Raw genomic sequence first — 15,788 nt, forward strand, 5'->3', positions numbered from 1 at the left:
CTTGGTTCCATTCCAGTTGTATCCATCTTCAATGTTTGCATACTAGAGATCAGCTATAACACCAAACGTTAACAATTGCTTCTTTGCTGTCGTGTAAATATATAAGAATAGTATTATAAAGGCAAAAGTTGTATACCGCTGTTCGAATTATAATTGATAAATTTTACAAGTTTGAACTTGGTAAGGGAACATACATTTGTCAGCTTATTACTATACGAGTCAATTATGTTTGTATTGTAACATGTTCTCTCACTAAATAATTCAAAATTTAGCAACTATGTTGAACGCATCTATACTATCCAATCGAACAAGAGATAAAGGATATAACAGATACAGTTAAGTTTGCCTCATATCTTGACTTACGTCTAGAAGTTGACAATTAGGGTCGGTTAAAAACAAAACTTTAAGACAAAAGAAATGATTTCAGCTTCCTTATTGTGAACTTTCCATTTCTATATAGCAACATTCCAGCAGCGCCTGTATACAGAGTAGGTATCTCCCAATTGATACGATATATCCGGGCTTGTATTTCCTATCATGATTTCCTATATAGAGGGTTGCTGTTCATAAGAAAGCTTTTAAACCAAGAGTTCCAAATGGTGAAGTTGAAATCTTCCATTCACAAATTTTACGAACGCCATTACGAGTTGGTTGACCGTTATGGAATTACCGTTTCACAGATGATATCGGATATGTTCCTTATGTTGTAACTACAATCCCCTCCCCTAGGGCAGATTTTCCATAACCAGACGAGAATTGAAATTCAATGATTTACACAATAAGAATTTAAATTTAGTCTAATCAAAACATGATTTTAAAGGTTTCTATATGCATGCACCACTGAAGTTTTATACAAGAAAATATTTTTTTATTTTCTGGATGAAGTAGTTTAAATGAACCTTGAAATACTGTCTGGTCTTATTATAGTTTAATTTGATTATTGCTAAATTAACAAAGCAAATATCAAAATATGTACTTTGGCATTTTTTTTTCTTCAAAATTTACTTCGGTGAAATGATAATATAGATTTCTCTTTTCATAATTTATTATTCTAAAACAAGTATTCAACAAGGCCACTTCTTTCTTCCAGTTGCTTCCGTTCTTTGGTTTCAAACACATTATAAATCTGATCAATTTAGTCTTGGTTTCGCTTTACCAGGTAGCGATACTAACAGTCAGTTATCTCTGGTGAATAGTTGTTTCCAAGGAATTGTCGCGTTTCCATTCCTTTTAAATATAATATTCCTTGTTGTATCATATTGTCCATCCTTATCTTAATATAAATGTAAACATTTGTAGGTACAGAAGATACTTTTGATATTTGGAGACGATTTGTTTAAGGGTATACTTTACATGTATTTGTACTCAGTAATAAAGTAAAAGTAATACATTTGCACTTATTCCGACAGCACAATAAATAATAATTCTACCAGTAAAGTACACTGTGTCTAAACCACACCGGCAGAATTTGATCGGACTCGATGGTATCTAACATCCGGCACAATGACGGAACATCAAAAGACAGAAGAAAGATAGGTTTCTCCTTATTTTCTTATTTTTTTAATGATATCGAAGAATATATATACATAAACAACTATTTTCTATTGTGATATGCAATATTTTCTACAACCGTTCTATATTAACGGAGAAATAAGTCAAAATGCATGTCAAAATGACGAATTGAGTGAACCTTGCCTCGAAATTGTTTAATTTCTCTTTAAATTGTTCACATTGTACGGAAAGAAAGGTACGGGAAGATAGATACTGACACAGAGATTGCAAAACTAGTCATTATGAGCATCTCAATACTTGTATTTATGTGTATGGAACGAAAGAAATAGGTCATGTCAAATAAAAATACACCGGTTTCGTCATTGTTGTTTACTACACAACACCCGGTTTCGTCTATATATATCACCCGGTTTTTTTATATTTTTTTAAAACCAACAATTAATGAAAAGCAACGTTAACACGGATCTGAACATTGTCTTTCGAAAGAAATTAAATATATATGTATTATAAAGTAAACTTGGCGTGTTTACATTTATTTACATAGGTAATTATAGTACTACACATTTTCCTAATGAAAGTCGTATCCGTTATTTCACTGATCTTCAAACTAATTTTAAATGGAATATAAATACTCAATAGCAAACACTGATATCTAATTATTTTTTTAACATTAACATTATGATATTTTTTTTATATAGGTTTTGAGATACATCGCAGTATGTGACCCCCCTTTTTTTTATACAAAGAAAACCTAATTAACGCTTAAAAAACAAAATTTAAAACATCACCATAAAGTATGCAGAAGTTAAGATTTATATTACTAAGAAGTGTGTAAAGTTTGTTGCAATAATGATAAATCATTTTGAGATATGGCGCGACATGTTAACAAAAAACACACTCCTGTTTTACTTACAAAGTTCTGTAACTCAAAAAGATTTAATTTGATTTTCACTAAAAGGTTTACAAATCGTTTGACCATTTCAAGAAATAACTTTGTTAAGTTTCATGAAAACTAGATAAGCTCAAATTACGGTGCGACATGTTTACGCTGGACATAAAGATAGACAGATAGCTAGTCGGACGGACCGAATGACTGATAGATGGAGGAACGGACGGATGGAAGGACGGACGGACAGACGGGTGTATACAATAATACGTCCTGTCAAAATTGGGACGGGCGTGTAAAAACGCAAAGAAATGAAAAAAAAATCGTAATTAAAGGTCAAAAAGTTTTATTAGGATATCGGCCAAGTCGATTTATTTGTATATTTGTCTGCCTTATCATTTTCCTATATAACTTTTATATATATATGAGAAAAATGTATAGAAATCGATAAAAAGAACTTGATATTCGGCATTTATTATAATAAACATAATCCAACTCACATAATCCGATTCCCCGGGTGTCCCTGTTTTCTCATTTCTTACAATATTTTAATTCGGTATACACTTTATAAGATAAGTGGCGAATCTAGATGACGTATAGGTTGCACGCCCCGACCCCACCTTCGGTTGCCAAAACTATATTGATTCCTGTATTTAACGATTTTGTAAAGCAAAAAATAATCAAAATATTGTTCGACTCGCTACGCTCGGCGGTATGTAAAGGTTGTTCGAAATACGCCCACTTTGAAATAAACTGAATCCGTCTGTCCGTATATATTGTCAAAATATATTGACCAACGTCAGTGTACGATCAATGACATCATAACACAATGGCGACAGTACAGACTCGGTTTTTTTAATAATGTTAACAAAATAATTATTATTGAATTTTATCGATGACCTGAGACTATTATACTAATTTGTACATAGCAGTATAGTTACAATTAGTGATAAATAAATTTTATTTTAATGCATGGTAGTTGTAATCCTACATTCATTTTCTATGTCGATTATGCATGCATATACATTTGTCTTATTATCAACGTTTATCCTTAAGAAGATTTATTTTTAACGATGGTAGAAAAGATTACATACATGGAATGATTAGATTACTTATAAAGGTGTCCATTCTTTTGTGCGAGAAAATCACATATCAATTGTGTGTTTCGATTTTTAAGACCGTAAACTTTAATTTCAAGTTTAAACATGTTCAACATATTTTCCCATAACTCATATAGAAAACGCATATTTAGAGAGCTTTAATCTCAATATGCTGTTAAAAAAGTTCGGAATGCAAAGTAAAATTAAAATATTTGTGTTCTATAAGAGTAGGAATTTGCTTATTATTTATTTGAATCTGAGACTCATATAAATAATAAGCCGCTGTCCGGTGAACGAACTTGTTTTCGAACGACCCACAAAACTCATTTTGAACGCTGAAGTTAAATAATCAATTATAATGTAATGCGATTATGATTTTTTTTATTTGACCAAACCGGGTTATGCATTTTGAAATCTACGACGAAACCGGGTTGTATACATTGACGAAACCGGCCAGTTCCATTTTGACATGACCCATTTCTTTCGTTCCATACACAGAGTTACAATTATTGAGATGCTCATAATAACTAAATTTGCAATCTCCGTGTCAATATCTATCTTCCCGTACCTTTCTTTCCGTACAATGTGAACAATTTAAAGAGAAATTAAACAATTTCGAGGCAAGGTTCACTCCATTCGTCATTTTGACGTGCATTTTTACTTATTTTTTCATTAATATAGGACGGTTGTAGAAAATATTGCATATCACAATAGAAAATAGTTGTATGTGTATTTATATTCTTCGATATCATAAACAAAATAAGAAAATAAGGAGAAACCTAGCTTTCTTCTGTCTATTAATGTTCCGTCATTGTGCCGGATGTTAGATACCATCGAGTCCGAACAAATTTTGCCGGTGTGGTTTAGACACAGTGAAGTATGATAATGCTGATCACAATGTAACTTACCAGGATTGTTAGTGTACGTCATGATGACCATATAGATTTAAAAGACATAAAATTCTACAATAAAAAATGCGTCCAGGTAAACTAATTAAAATATTAATTTATATTCTCCAAATTTGGCAGAACAATCATGTCTATTTTTAGAGTATATATTTAGTACACTGGGTTTTTCAAAAGGTGCCTTCCTGAAAACATTTCCTACAATGGTTTTTACTTGAATGTAATTAAAACTATTTGTAACCAAAACAAACATTAAGTTTTTCAAGACAATGTGCAGGTTATAATATGTAAACAATTAAGTTTTTATTTATAGGTTATAATATTACACTATTTATATTGGTTTTAATTAAAAGTGATCGAACCATAGTAAAACATTTTGAGGCTTTACCGATTCCACGTTTACCTCTACTTATCGTAATTTTATTTTCCAATCTTAGAGTTAAAATATTACTGTTCAATGGTGGCACAAAGTGTGCACTAAGTTTTTATTTTTCCACTCTTTTTAACTACATTTACATACAATCTTATTAAGCAAACGTTTTCGTATTCAATAAATAAATTGCTTCGCTGAGCACAGCCTGATACGACCGCAGATGTTAAACCCTGAACAGTTGGGACACAATATTCAAGCTTGATACTGTCTGAATGTGGATTGTGATCAAAATTTTGGACATAGTATAGGTTTTTGACACAAAATAAATGTCAAGATATTATAAATCTATTGTGCAATACTGTGCAATTAAAGATTCTTCTTCAAAATTAAAAAAAATTTGAAGAAAAAAAAATGTGAACCCCTTTAAAAAAATATAACCCCCCATACTTTTGAATCCCCCTTTGGAGCAATTACCCCCACACTGAATCCCAGCCTTTCCTTTGTAGATGGAACCTTTTAGTACAATTTCAGAGATATCCATACTCTTAAACATAAGTTATTGTCTCGAAAATAGAAAAATGCTTGTTTGTGGCCCTTTTTTGGCTTCTAATTCCTGCATGAATTGAGCAATTACCCCCAAAATCAATCTAGCCTTTCCTTTGTAATATAGAACCTTATGGTACAATGTCAGAGAGATCCATGATCTTACACATGAGTTATTGTCCAGAAACTACAATAATGCTTATTTTTGGCCCCTTTTTGATCCTTTAAAATTCCTAAACTGTTGGTACCATAACCCCCATAATGAATCCAAACCTTCTACTTGTGGTATCAAACATTGTGGTACAAAATTCAGAGCAATTGAAATACTTATACATATGTTACCAACCCGAAAGTAGAAAAAAATGCTTGTTTTGGCCCCTTTGGACCCCTTATTCCTAAATAGTTGGGACCATCATCCCCAAAATCTATCCCAACCTTCCTTTTGTGGTACAGAACCTTCATAGAGATCCATTGACCTAAACTAAAGTTATTGTCCGGAAACCAAATGTGTCGTCGGACGACGCAGACGACGACGACATCATACTATTAAACGATATTGCGGTCGTATAAAAATTCGTATACAAGTAATAAATCTGAATGCAAATTCATTTGCTGCCACTAATTTAAAGCCCTTTACTCTAACGATAAAGGTTAGTATGCTAGATATATTATTAGTTACATGGTGTCACTAGCACACCGTGTAACGAATTTAATATATCTTACTGATTGCTTCACAAATGGTAATTTGACTAGCGGCCTAACAAAGTGACCAAGTCTTCCATACTTAGTATTAAGATATTACTTTGTCTATACAGAAAACAAATGCCAACGATGGCAACTTTTTAGCTTTAAATTTGTTTTATGAATTAATTTCAATCGTTCATTACATGTATTAATTACTTCGTCTGTTTAATCCAACTTGTTAGCTTTAATTATGTTTTATGAACTTATTTCAACCTTTCATCATCGTTTTCTTCGCCTGTTGAATCCTTTCAGATTTTCCCTCAACATCGTGTTGTTTTTATGAAGGGTTGTGGCATCATTTTTGTTTTGAAAGAGAAGTAACTCCTTCGTTGAATAACCCCATATGATAACTAACCATGTATGGTTGCTAACCCTATATTTTTTTTAGGACACCCTATGTCAAATATAGTCACCACGTGTAGTCCTTTAACCAATCATATCTCTATAAATCTATAGGAGGTAAGATAAATATATATACATTACTGGAGATGTGATGAGATGATTAACTGTAACTTTTTTCCTCGACAACATTTTTGTTCGATTTAGCAATAAAGTTATCGACAGATTATTGGTATCCACATTGGCACCAAGTGTACCCCTTTAACAGCAGAATTATCTTTGTACTATTATAATTTTTTAAGGCCAGAATCAGTAAAGACCGGTCTAAATTCGATGCAACTGATAACTTCAACAACACTTGCCGTTATCGTGGTGATATTATTCGTTAAATAGAATGAAATTCAAAACAGTGTGGCTGTGGCCATTGATTGACACATTAAATTCATCCATAGACTGGGACAATTTAGGTGAACGTTTGTATGTAACGACCACTGCTCACTATGTACTTTTTATAGACACTTAAACTATGGGGTCACTAAAGGTTCTCAACACCTTAATAAAGTAATTCGAAAAACTAATCAGAAATAACACGATGTTTTGATTTATATCAATTATATCAATCAAAACATAAAGGTTATTCCTGATTAATTTTTTGAATTATTTTATAATTAAAGGCGTTAAGAAACCTTTGGTGACCCCACAGTTTAAATGTCTATCGTAGGTACGTCGTGAACAGTGGTCTTTACAGACAAACGTTCATGTAAATTGTCCCAGGCAATGTATGAATTTAATGTGTCAATCAATGACCACAGCCACACTGTTTTGAATTTCATTCTTATCATGATTAACCCTCAAGGGACTTACTTTGAAAGAGTCATATTCTAGATTTAGATAGTTCTGTTGTACATGAGAACCTATACACAAACTGAACCAGAGATATTGATACATTATCCTTGAGGCGGTAAAGTTGAACGATTTATTGTCTAGTATAATACTTTCAAAAATACTACACTATAGGACCAGTAAATATATTCAATACGAAAATTCAAATGATTTATTACAAACTTTCTAAAATTGTACGATTATAAATTTAGAAATTATTACGCAACTACAAGGTTTCTACTCCCTAATCCAAGTTGGCCTTAAATTGATTAGCCTATTATTTGTACCTCCTTTTTGATCAGCTGCTCAACTGTTTTGCTATTACTGCATCCACGTCTTCAAATATTCGGCTTTGATTAATTAGTATAATAGTCACAGGCTTTGAGCGTTCCTGATGAAAGTTATTCCAGAAAAGCGTTTCGAACACATGGCCTTTATAAAGTGTTGTTCTTTGGTACTGAAATGATTTATATTTTTATGACCTTTTTAAAAATTTTCGGGTAAACATTTACAAATAAGTAAGAAACTAAGGTTTTAACTCCCTAATACAAAAAAATAAAATTACAAAAAATACTGAACTCCGAGGAAAATTGAAAACGGAACGTCCCTTATCAAATGGCAAGACCCAAAGATCAAACACATCAAACGAATGGACAACTGTCACATTCCAGACTTGGTACAGGCATTTTCTTAAGTAGAAACTGGTGAATTAAACCTGAATTTATAACTAACTAAATCTTTCACTTGTATGACAGCCGCATACAATTCCATTATATTGACAACGATGCGTGAACAGAAAAACCCCAGACACAATAGGCAACAAGAGTGTAAACGCTGAAATGTCTCGACTTTGACGCATTCCCCATTTCAGTTCTTTTTATTCTTAACTAACTATTGATGGTTTACATACTTGTCATTCAAACATTCGGCTTTGAGCTTTTCTGATGATGTAAATCCAGGAAAGCGCTTCGAACGCATGAAATTTATAAAGTGTTGGTAACCATAATCAAAACCAGTACACTATTCGCTGTAAATGGATGCAGGAATTATTTTATTGAAATATAAACACAACAGAAAACAATATTAAACTTCAGGATTATGATACAATGTTTACTTATAAATTTACACTAAAAATTTTTGCACTTTTAAAAGGTAAAAAACAGAAAATAATAATAAGCACTTTTTAAAAGTAGAAACGGACAACAGAACATATGCGCTTTAAAAGTAAAAACTGAAAACAATAAAATGTACTCATTTCAGCTTGACACTTCTGCAAATACACTTATTATACAGTTGTGTATGAATTTGAAGGAAGCAGTTCTTACAATAATTCTAACAATATATTAGTACTGCTGTATTATTTATTTAAATGACCTTTCTTCAATATATTTTTTTAGAAATTAGAACAAAAGGGGCCCATCTATTATCATAAAAGGTAATTTAAGATTAGCTGTAAGAAATATATATAAGATTATTAAATATATATATGAAAACTTTATAAAACGGATCTATTTAGACAAATAAATGAAGAAAACTCATAAAGCTCGTTGAATTGAATATGATGATTTGCACGCAAAATATCAACCTCTAAAACTGCCATCGGAAATCTAAATCTTAAAACTGGATTTAAAGAACTATCTTTCTTTAATTATACAGCATCATACTTTATCCTGAGAACTAGAATTCCACAAAGACGTAAGTGTGTAGTTTTGAAAGATGTTAATTTGGGTATCCTTATTTTAAAAATTAATAAGATCCCATTAAATCACTCAATAACTCATAACTGAGCAGAAGTGTTCTACCTTGAAATAGATGGTCAAAGTCAGGGGTCATCAATTATAAATGTACGTGACTGACCTATTGGTATTCTCTATTTTATGTTAAAAAAACACAGTAGAGTAACAAAAATTGAAAAACACTCGAAACAATTGGAATACTGTTTAAGCTGCCATGATTGTTTCAATACATCGTTTAACTAATGCCAGTTTAATCTAATTATTCTGAAAAAAAGATAATGAACTAGACGGTAGATTAAAAATAAATTGGAATAAAACAATGTCCGTCAACATTAATATCACAATTTAAATCTTAACGGACAATTCACTTCAAACATATCTCCCCTTCCATGAATGACCAATGAATCCTCTAACAAGTAACCAACAGCATAGGAGTCTGGGTGTTCTATAGCTCCCGGCATTGTTATATGGTGTATCCCACTCTGATCGACTGAATAACCGCCATCGTGATCGTGACCGCTGATATAACAGACCACTGAGTTTTCTGACAGAATGTCTAATATTTCACTATAGTTCCAACACAAACAGGCACTGTCTGTGGCAGGTAAATAAATTGGATTGTGACCTGAAATTAATAATTATATGTATGAAATAAACTACCACCAATCAAGCAATTTATCTAGAACAAACAAGAAGCTACGATTATTGTGAACATATTAATTTCATAATTGTATACATGACAAAACGCAGTTTCCCATCCTCTTTGGCATACCATGACGGACAATTTTTGTTTGTAGAGGAAAATTGGGATTCCTTGTCAATTTTAATAGATTAGAAAAAGAGGCGGACGATACCAAGGGCACATTCAAAACTGGAATGTCAGCCTAATGTGCTCCGGAAGGGTACACAGTTCCTATTCCAAACGTGGGACCAGTCATGTTGCTCAGATAAGTAGCATTCCAGTCATAAGTCTTATTCGATTATGCAACAATCGAGGTAATGAGGACGAGATTGTGGTTACTACAATTGGTACTTATCCGTGGTCATCTATATATGAAAGAGATATTCCTTATCACCGAACCAACTCGTGATGGCGACGGTCAAAAGAGGAGAATTTTTGACTTGTGAAGTATTTCTTTGATGATTTTGCTGCATTTTCGCGCGACGGTTTGTTTCTACCGCTTCATTTAAAATGTGAAGGTTGTTACATATGAGTATAAACCAGATGCTCCGCAGGGCGCAGTTTCATACGACCGCAGAGGTTGAACCCTGAACGGTTGGGGCAAGTATGGACACAACATTCAAGCTGGATTCAGCTCTAAATTTGGATTGTTATTAAATAGTTGACACAGCATAGGTTTCTGACACAGAATGAATGTGGTCTAATGAACTTAAAATGTTTGTTTTGCCTTTGAGCAATTCACTATGCTGTTGAATATTAATCCTCTCAAAAAAATGTTTGAAGAAATTTTCTTTTTATTTATGAGTGAATATACATTGTATATTGTATAAAACAATGATTTAAGTTGATTCAACTACTACTCTGGACAAAGAAAGATAACTCCAATTGAAAATTTCTTGCTATTGCACAATATCGTGCAATTAAATATTTCTTGCTATTGCACAATACTGTGCAATTGAAAATTTCTTGCTATTGCACAATACTGTGCAATTGAAGATTTCTTGCTTTTGCTGAATACTGTGCAATTGAAAATTTCTTGCTATTGCACAATACTTAATATAATAATTTTGGATCCTGATTTGAACCAACTTGAAAACTGGGCCCATAATTAAAAATCTAAGTACATTTTTAGATTCAGCATATCAAAGAACCCCAAGGATTCATTTTTTGTTAATATCAAACTAAGTTTAATTTTGGACCCTTTGGACCTTAATGTATAACCAATTTGAAAACGGGACCAAAAATATCTACATACAAAGTTAGATTCGGCATATCAAAGAACCCCAATTATTCAATTTTTGATGAAATCAAACAAAGTTCAATTTTGGACCCTTTGGGCCCCTTATTCCCAAACTGTTGGGACCAAAACTCCCAAAATCAAACCCAACCTTCCTTTTGTCGTCATAAACCTTGTGTTTAAATTTCATAGATTTCTATTTACTTATACCAAAGTTATGGTGCGAAAACCAAGAATAATGCTTATTGGGCCCCTTTTTGGCCAATAATTCCTAAACTATTGGGACCCCAACTCACAAAATCAATCCCAACCTTCCTTTTGTCGTCATAAACTTTGTGTTTAAATTTCATTGATTTCTATTTACTTGTACTAAGTTATTGTGCGAAAACCAAGAATAATGCTTATTTGGGCCCTTTTTTGGCCCCTAATTCCTAAACTGTTGGAACTAAAACTCCCAAAATCAATCTCAACCTTCCTTTTGTAGTCATAAAGCTTGTGTCAAAATTTCATAGATTTCTATTTACTTAAACTAAAGTTATAGTGCGAAAACCAAGAAAATGCTTATTTGGGCCCTTTTTTGCCCCTAATTCCTAAAACGTAGGGACCAAAACTCCCAAAAATCAATCCCAACCTTCCTTTTGTGGTCATAAACCTTGTGTTAAAATTTCATAGATTTCTATTCACTTTTACTAAAGTAAGAGTGGGAAAACTAAAAGTATTCGGACGACGACTACGACGCAGACGACGACGCCAACGTGATACCAATATACGACCAAATTTTTTTTCAATTTTTGCGGTCGTATAAAAATCAAGCGTTCAATTCTATAACGACATGCATCATCTTTTACTATGTGCTCCCTATGACAACGTTCCAACTATGCATAAAAAACATATATAGCAATGTAATTATAACAATCAAATGATATTTTTTTTATTGTGTAAGGTTGTAAAAGCGTTGTCGTTGACAGTCTGCATATATCTACGTAGCATAAAAGTTCTGCGCTACATATTCAATGTTCTTTAGCCATCGCTTTTACACCAACATAAAGTGTCAAAAATACTTTATTCTTAAGCCATGCTCAGCCGATCCCGCCTGTCGTGGTAATATAATAGAAAAACAAAGGTTATGGGGTATCGATCCTTGACAAAACACTGGTACATGCACAGAAAAATTACACATAAAGCAAAGGTACAGCAATGTTACATATACAAATGTATACATGTGGAATTAAGAAATACATACCAACGACAAGAACATTTTCTTTTTGTTTTGTAGCCAAGATCAGCTCTTTTGACAACCATTCTAACTGTTCTTTTGAAACTGCCCCATTAAAGCGTACAAATCGTCTGTCAACTGATTCCAGACCTGATGGGTCATTTTTATCTTTGTTCGGGTTCCTTTCCGTCAAAAATGAGTGAGCTACATCATAAGAAGCTGTACCCTCTAATTCACCGAGAACTGATATTTCATAAGTGTTTAAGACACAGACTTTAAGTCCTTGATACGGTGAGAATGTATAATATGCCCTGTTGGAAGCTGGTTGATTTTTGAACAACCTTGATTTGTATAATGTGTCTTTTTCAAAATTGTATAACTCATGGTTACCAACAACATTTAAAACCGGCCATTGTTCCTGATCAAATATGTCTAAAATACGATTTAGACAATCGATTGGTTCTTCTGTCCGTTTACAGAATCCATCAACTAAATCGCCAAGCTGAAGAATAAATTTTGCGTCATTTTGTTTCCAGTCCTTCATGGCCTTCCCCAAAAGATCAATTGCTGATCTGTAATAGCGTTTCTTTGTTTTATTCCAATTGTATGCATCATCAATGTTGGCATACTGGAGGTCAGCCACCAAACCAAACCTTAATAGTGTTTTCGTTGCTGTCAAGAAAATACAAATATTATAAGGATAGTATGGGGATATTTTATCATTGGAGTGTGCCTTCAATTATACTAACTGATAAATACAATTCAACATTAATTTTGTATCAGAACAAGTGTTCTGGCATTATTGTACTGACCGAAATGTGTATTTGATACAGTTTACAAAGGTGACAAAGAAACAGGCCCGTTACAACCGTTGTCGGATAGACTTTTTTTAGCGTAGTCGGGTGAAGGTCCGAGACAATAGCTAAGGACATTGACTTAACTACAAGTACAGAAAAAGAATGCTTCGCTGAGTCCAGCCTGATTCTACCGCAGAGGTCGAGCTTTGAACAGTTTGGGAAAGATTGGAACACTATTCTACCTTGATACATGTACTGTCTGAAATTAGATTGTGATCAAATTTTTGACACCCCAGTAAGGTTTCTGACACAAAATAAATATGGTAAAAGATCCTAAAAATTTGAAATGGGCCATTTGATTTATCTAGAATTGTCTGATTTAATTTTGACCTTCAAACTTTAATATAGACTAATTTGAAAACGGGGCCCAATATAAAAAATCTAATGCACAATAAGATTCAACATATCATACAGCCGCAATAACTCCGTTTTTGAGGAAACCAAAGAAAATTTAATTCTGGACCCTTTTGATCTCAATGTAAGCCAATTTAAAAATTGGGCCCAACATCCAAAATAGTAAGACAACGTTAGAATCAAATAAAAAAATAACATACTGAGACTTTAAAATAATCCCATTGTAATTGGTTAAAAGTTTTATAGGTATTTTCAATGAAGATTTCTTGCGATTGCGCAAATTAATACTGTGCTATCATGTTGATTGCACAATACTTAGTATATCTGTTTAATATATAATAATTTACACATCCTGTTTGGTGTGTATCTCCAACCATATCAGTATTTGTTGCTTTTTTATATTTATATAAATCAGAAATAGTCAATGGTATGAATCCCCAATTGAAAAAAAAATGCGCTCAAGAAATTGTCCGGAAACTACAAAAATTCTTGTTTTTTTGCCATTTCTTTGTTCTTAATTCATAGTCTCCAAAAATCAATCCCAACCGTCCTTTTCACAATTTGTGGTATTGAACCTCTGATAAAATTTTATAGAGATCCATTCATTCAAACTAATTTGGACGACGACATGATAACATTGTACGAAGGCATTTTTTTGCGGTTGAATACAAATTGCTGTCGTACAATGATGTTTTACCATCATGCCATTGCTTTTGCAAGTACTGAACATGTTACCCTTGTCAAATAGACTAGTTGACCTTATACAAGGTGTAGGATCAGGAGGTAAATGCTAAAACTGCACAGTATATTGACATAGAACAATTTTTCAAATTTAATGAATAATATATGTACAAATAAGTTTTATCAAGGGTTACAATTATACCATTATTTTCTATAAGTGTATGATAAAAGCAAATATCCTATCAAAATACATATACCTGGTCTAAAAATAAGGAGTAGATTTGTATACACACCTACAATACAATAAAGAATTCGGACTGAAAACTATGTTAATAATATGACTATGTTACATACCTGGACTATTCGTATGCATCTTAAAAATGAAATTCGACCGTTTAAAAGCAAAAAGCGACTGACATGTATCAGTCCACGTCACAAGCATAAATCATGGAAGTTCGAAGGCACGACCTGTCATTTCTATTTTTAGTTCATTATATATAACACCTGGTCTATTTATACGACAAGACAATTTCCCGGTTACATCTACTCAGTATATATTGTTTTGTTTGTACTGAACTACTTCTAATCATAATAGTCAATTAATGTTTAAAGGACTATAACTATATTAAAAATTAACATCTAGTACTTTTCTACCCTCCCCCTCCCCCTTTTCCCTAAAAAGGAAACCAGACAAGGGTTTTTATTTCTTATAGGATCGCAAATATCAGTGCAGTGGTATCATTTAAGATATGATTGGATATATCTTTGTTTGATAACGTAAAATTCATCAGATACATTCATCATTATTTGTTTTATAATTTTCATATTATTGAGTTACTTGATAAACAGCTATTTTTAATACATAAATTTTGGACAAAGGTGACGTTAAAATAATTCTATGTTATAAAGAAAGGTAAATTAAAAAAATATCTACCATACATGCATTGATTACTTCAAATATCTTCGGACAATCTAAAATTTATTTCAATGATTGTCATGATTGTCAAAGTGACCTCTATTATGTTGCAAATATTATTCTGCATGTATCATCTTAATACTGCAGGGGTGGAATATAACTGTAATTACGGACTCCAAAAAATGTTGTATTTCGGAATAGCTGGAAGACCAAAACTGATTATTTTTATATCGAATGTCAAGAACTTTCAGAAATCGTCAAATCATATTTACCTTGGTAAGTCTTGGATACGCTGTTACATTTCAATGATAAATTTGTTCAAACTAAAAAAAGAATGATCAAGAATGGCAAAACAAGAAGGCTAGCAAGACTTCTTGCATCTTCAATCAACTCAATGAAAAATATATGTGGCTCTGTACTTGTGTATACATACCGTCATCGTGTTATTGTGCTATGGTACAATTTTGGATTCTTGTCTTTCATTTTTGTGCTTTTTCTATATGCCTTTTTTGTGCTTCTTGGTTATACATTGGTATATTAATTTGTTTGTTTTTATATTGATAAAGATTATATCACTATGTTGACCGGTCCGCTGTACCCCTTTTTTTGACAGTTTGTTTATTTTGTTCACACGTCGTTGTCAATGTAATGGAATTTTATGTGACTGTCATACCAGTGAGAGGTTTAGCTAGCTATAAAACTAGACTTAATCAACCATTTTTACATAAGAAAATGCCTGTACAAAGTCATGTTATGAACTATGCACCCTAAGTATGGTTTTGTTTATTGGGCCAACGATGCAAAAGATGTCCATAATCGTTTTTG

The 15,788-nt window shown here is 32.5% G+C and overlaps 1 protein-coding gene across 1 annotated transcript; it reads right to left on the reverse strand.

Annotated features, from left to right (window-relative positions):
- Positions 1-8,307: 8,307 nt before the first annotated feature.
- Positions 8,308-14,601, reverse strand: LOC139488125 (manganese-dependent ADP-ribose/CDP-alcohol diphosphatase-like). The gene is made up of 3 exons (XM_071273519.1): positions 14,402-14,601; positions 12,183-12,827; positions 8,308-9,645 (listed from the first exon to the last, which is right to left on the reverse strand). Exons 1-3 carry the CDS (start codon positions 14,487-14,489, stop codon positions 9,359-9,361), a joined length of 1,020 nt encoding a protein of 339 aa, XP_071129620.1. The 5' UTR covers positions 14,490-14,601; the 3' UTR covers positions 8,308-9,358.
- Positions 14,602-15,788: the final 1,187 nt, after the last annotated feature.

The sequence above is a fragment of the Mytilus edulis genome, chromosome 9 (genome assembly GCF_963676685.1).
Source record: "Mytilus edulis chromosome 9, xbMytEdul2.2, whole genome shotgun sequence".
In the NCBI taxonomy this organism is placed as follows: domain Eukaryota; kingdom Metazoa; phylum Mollusca; class Bivalvia; order Mytilida; family Mytilidae; genus Mytilus; species Mytilus edulis.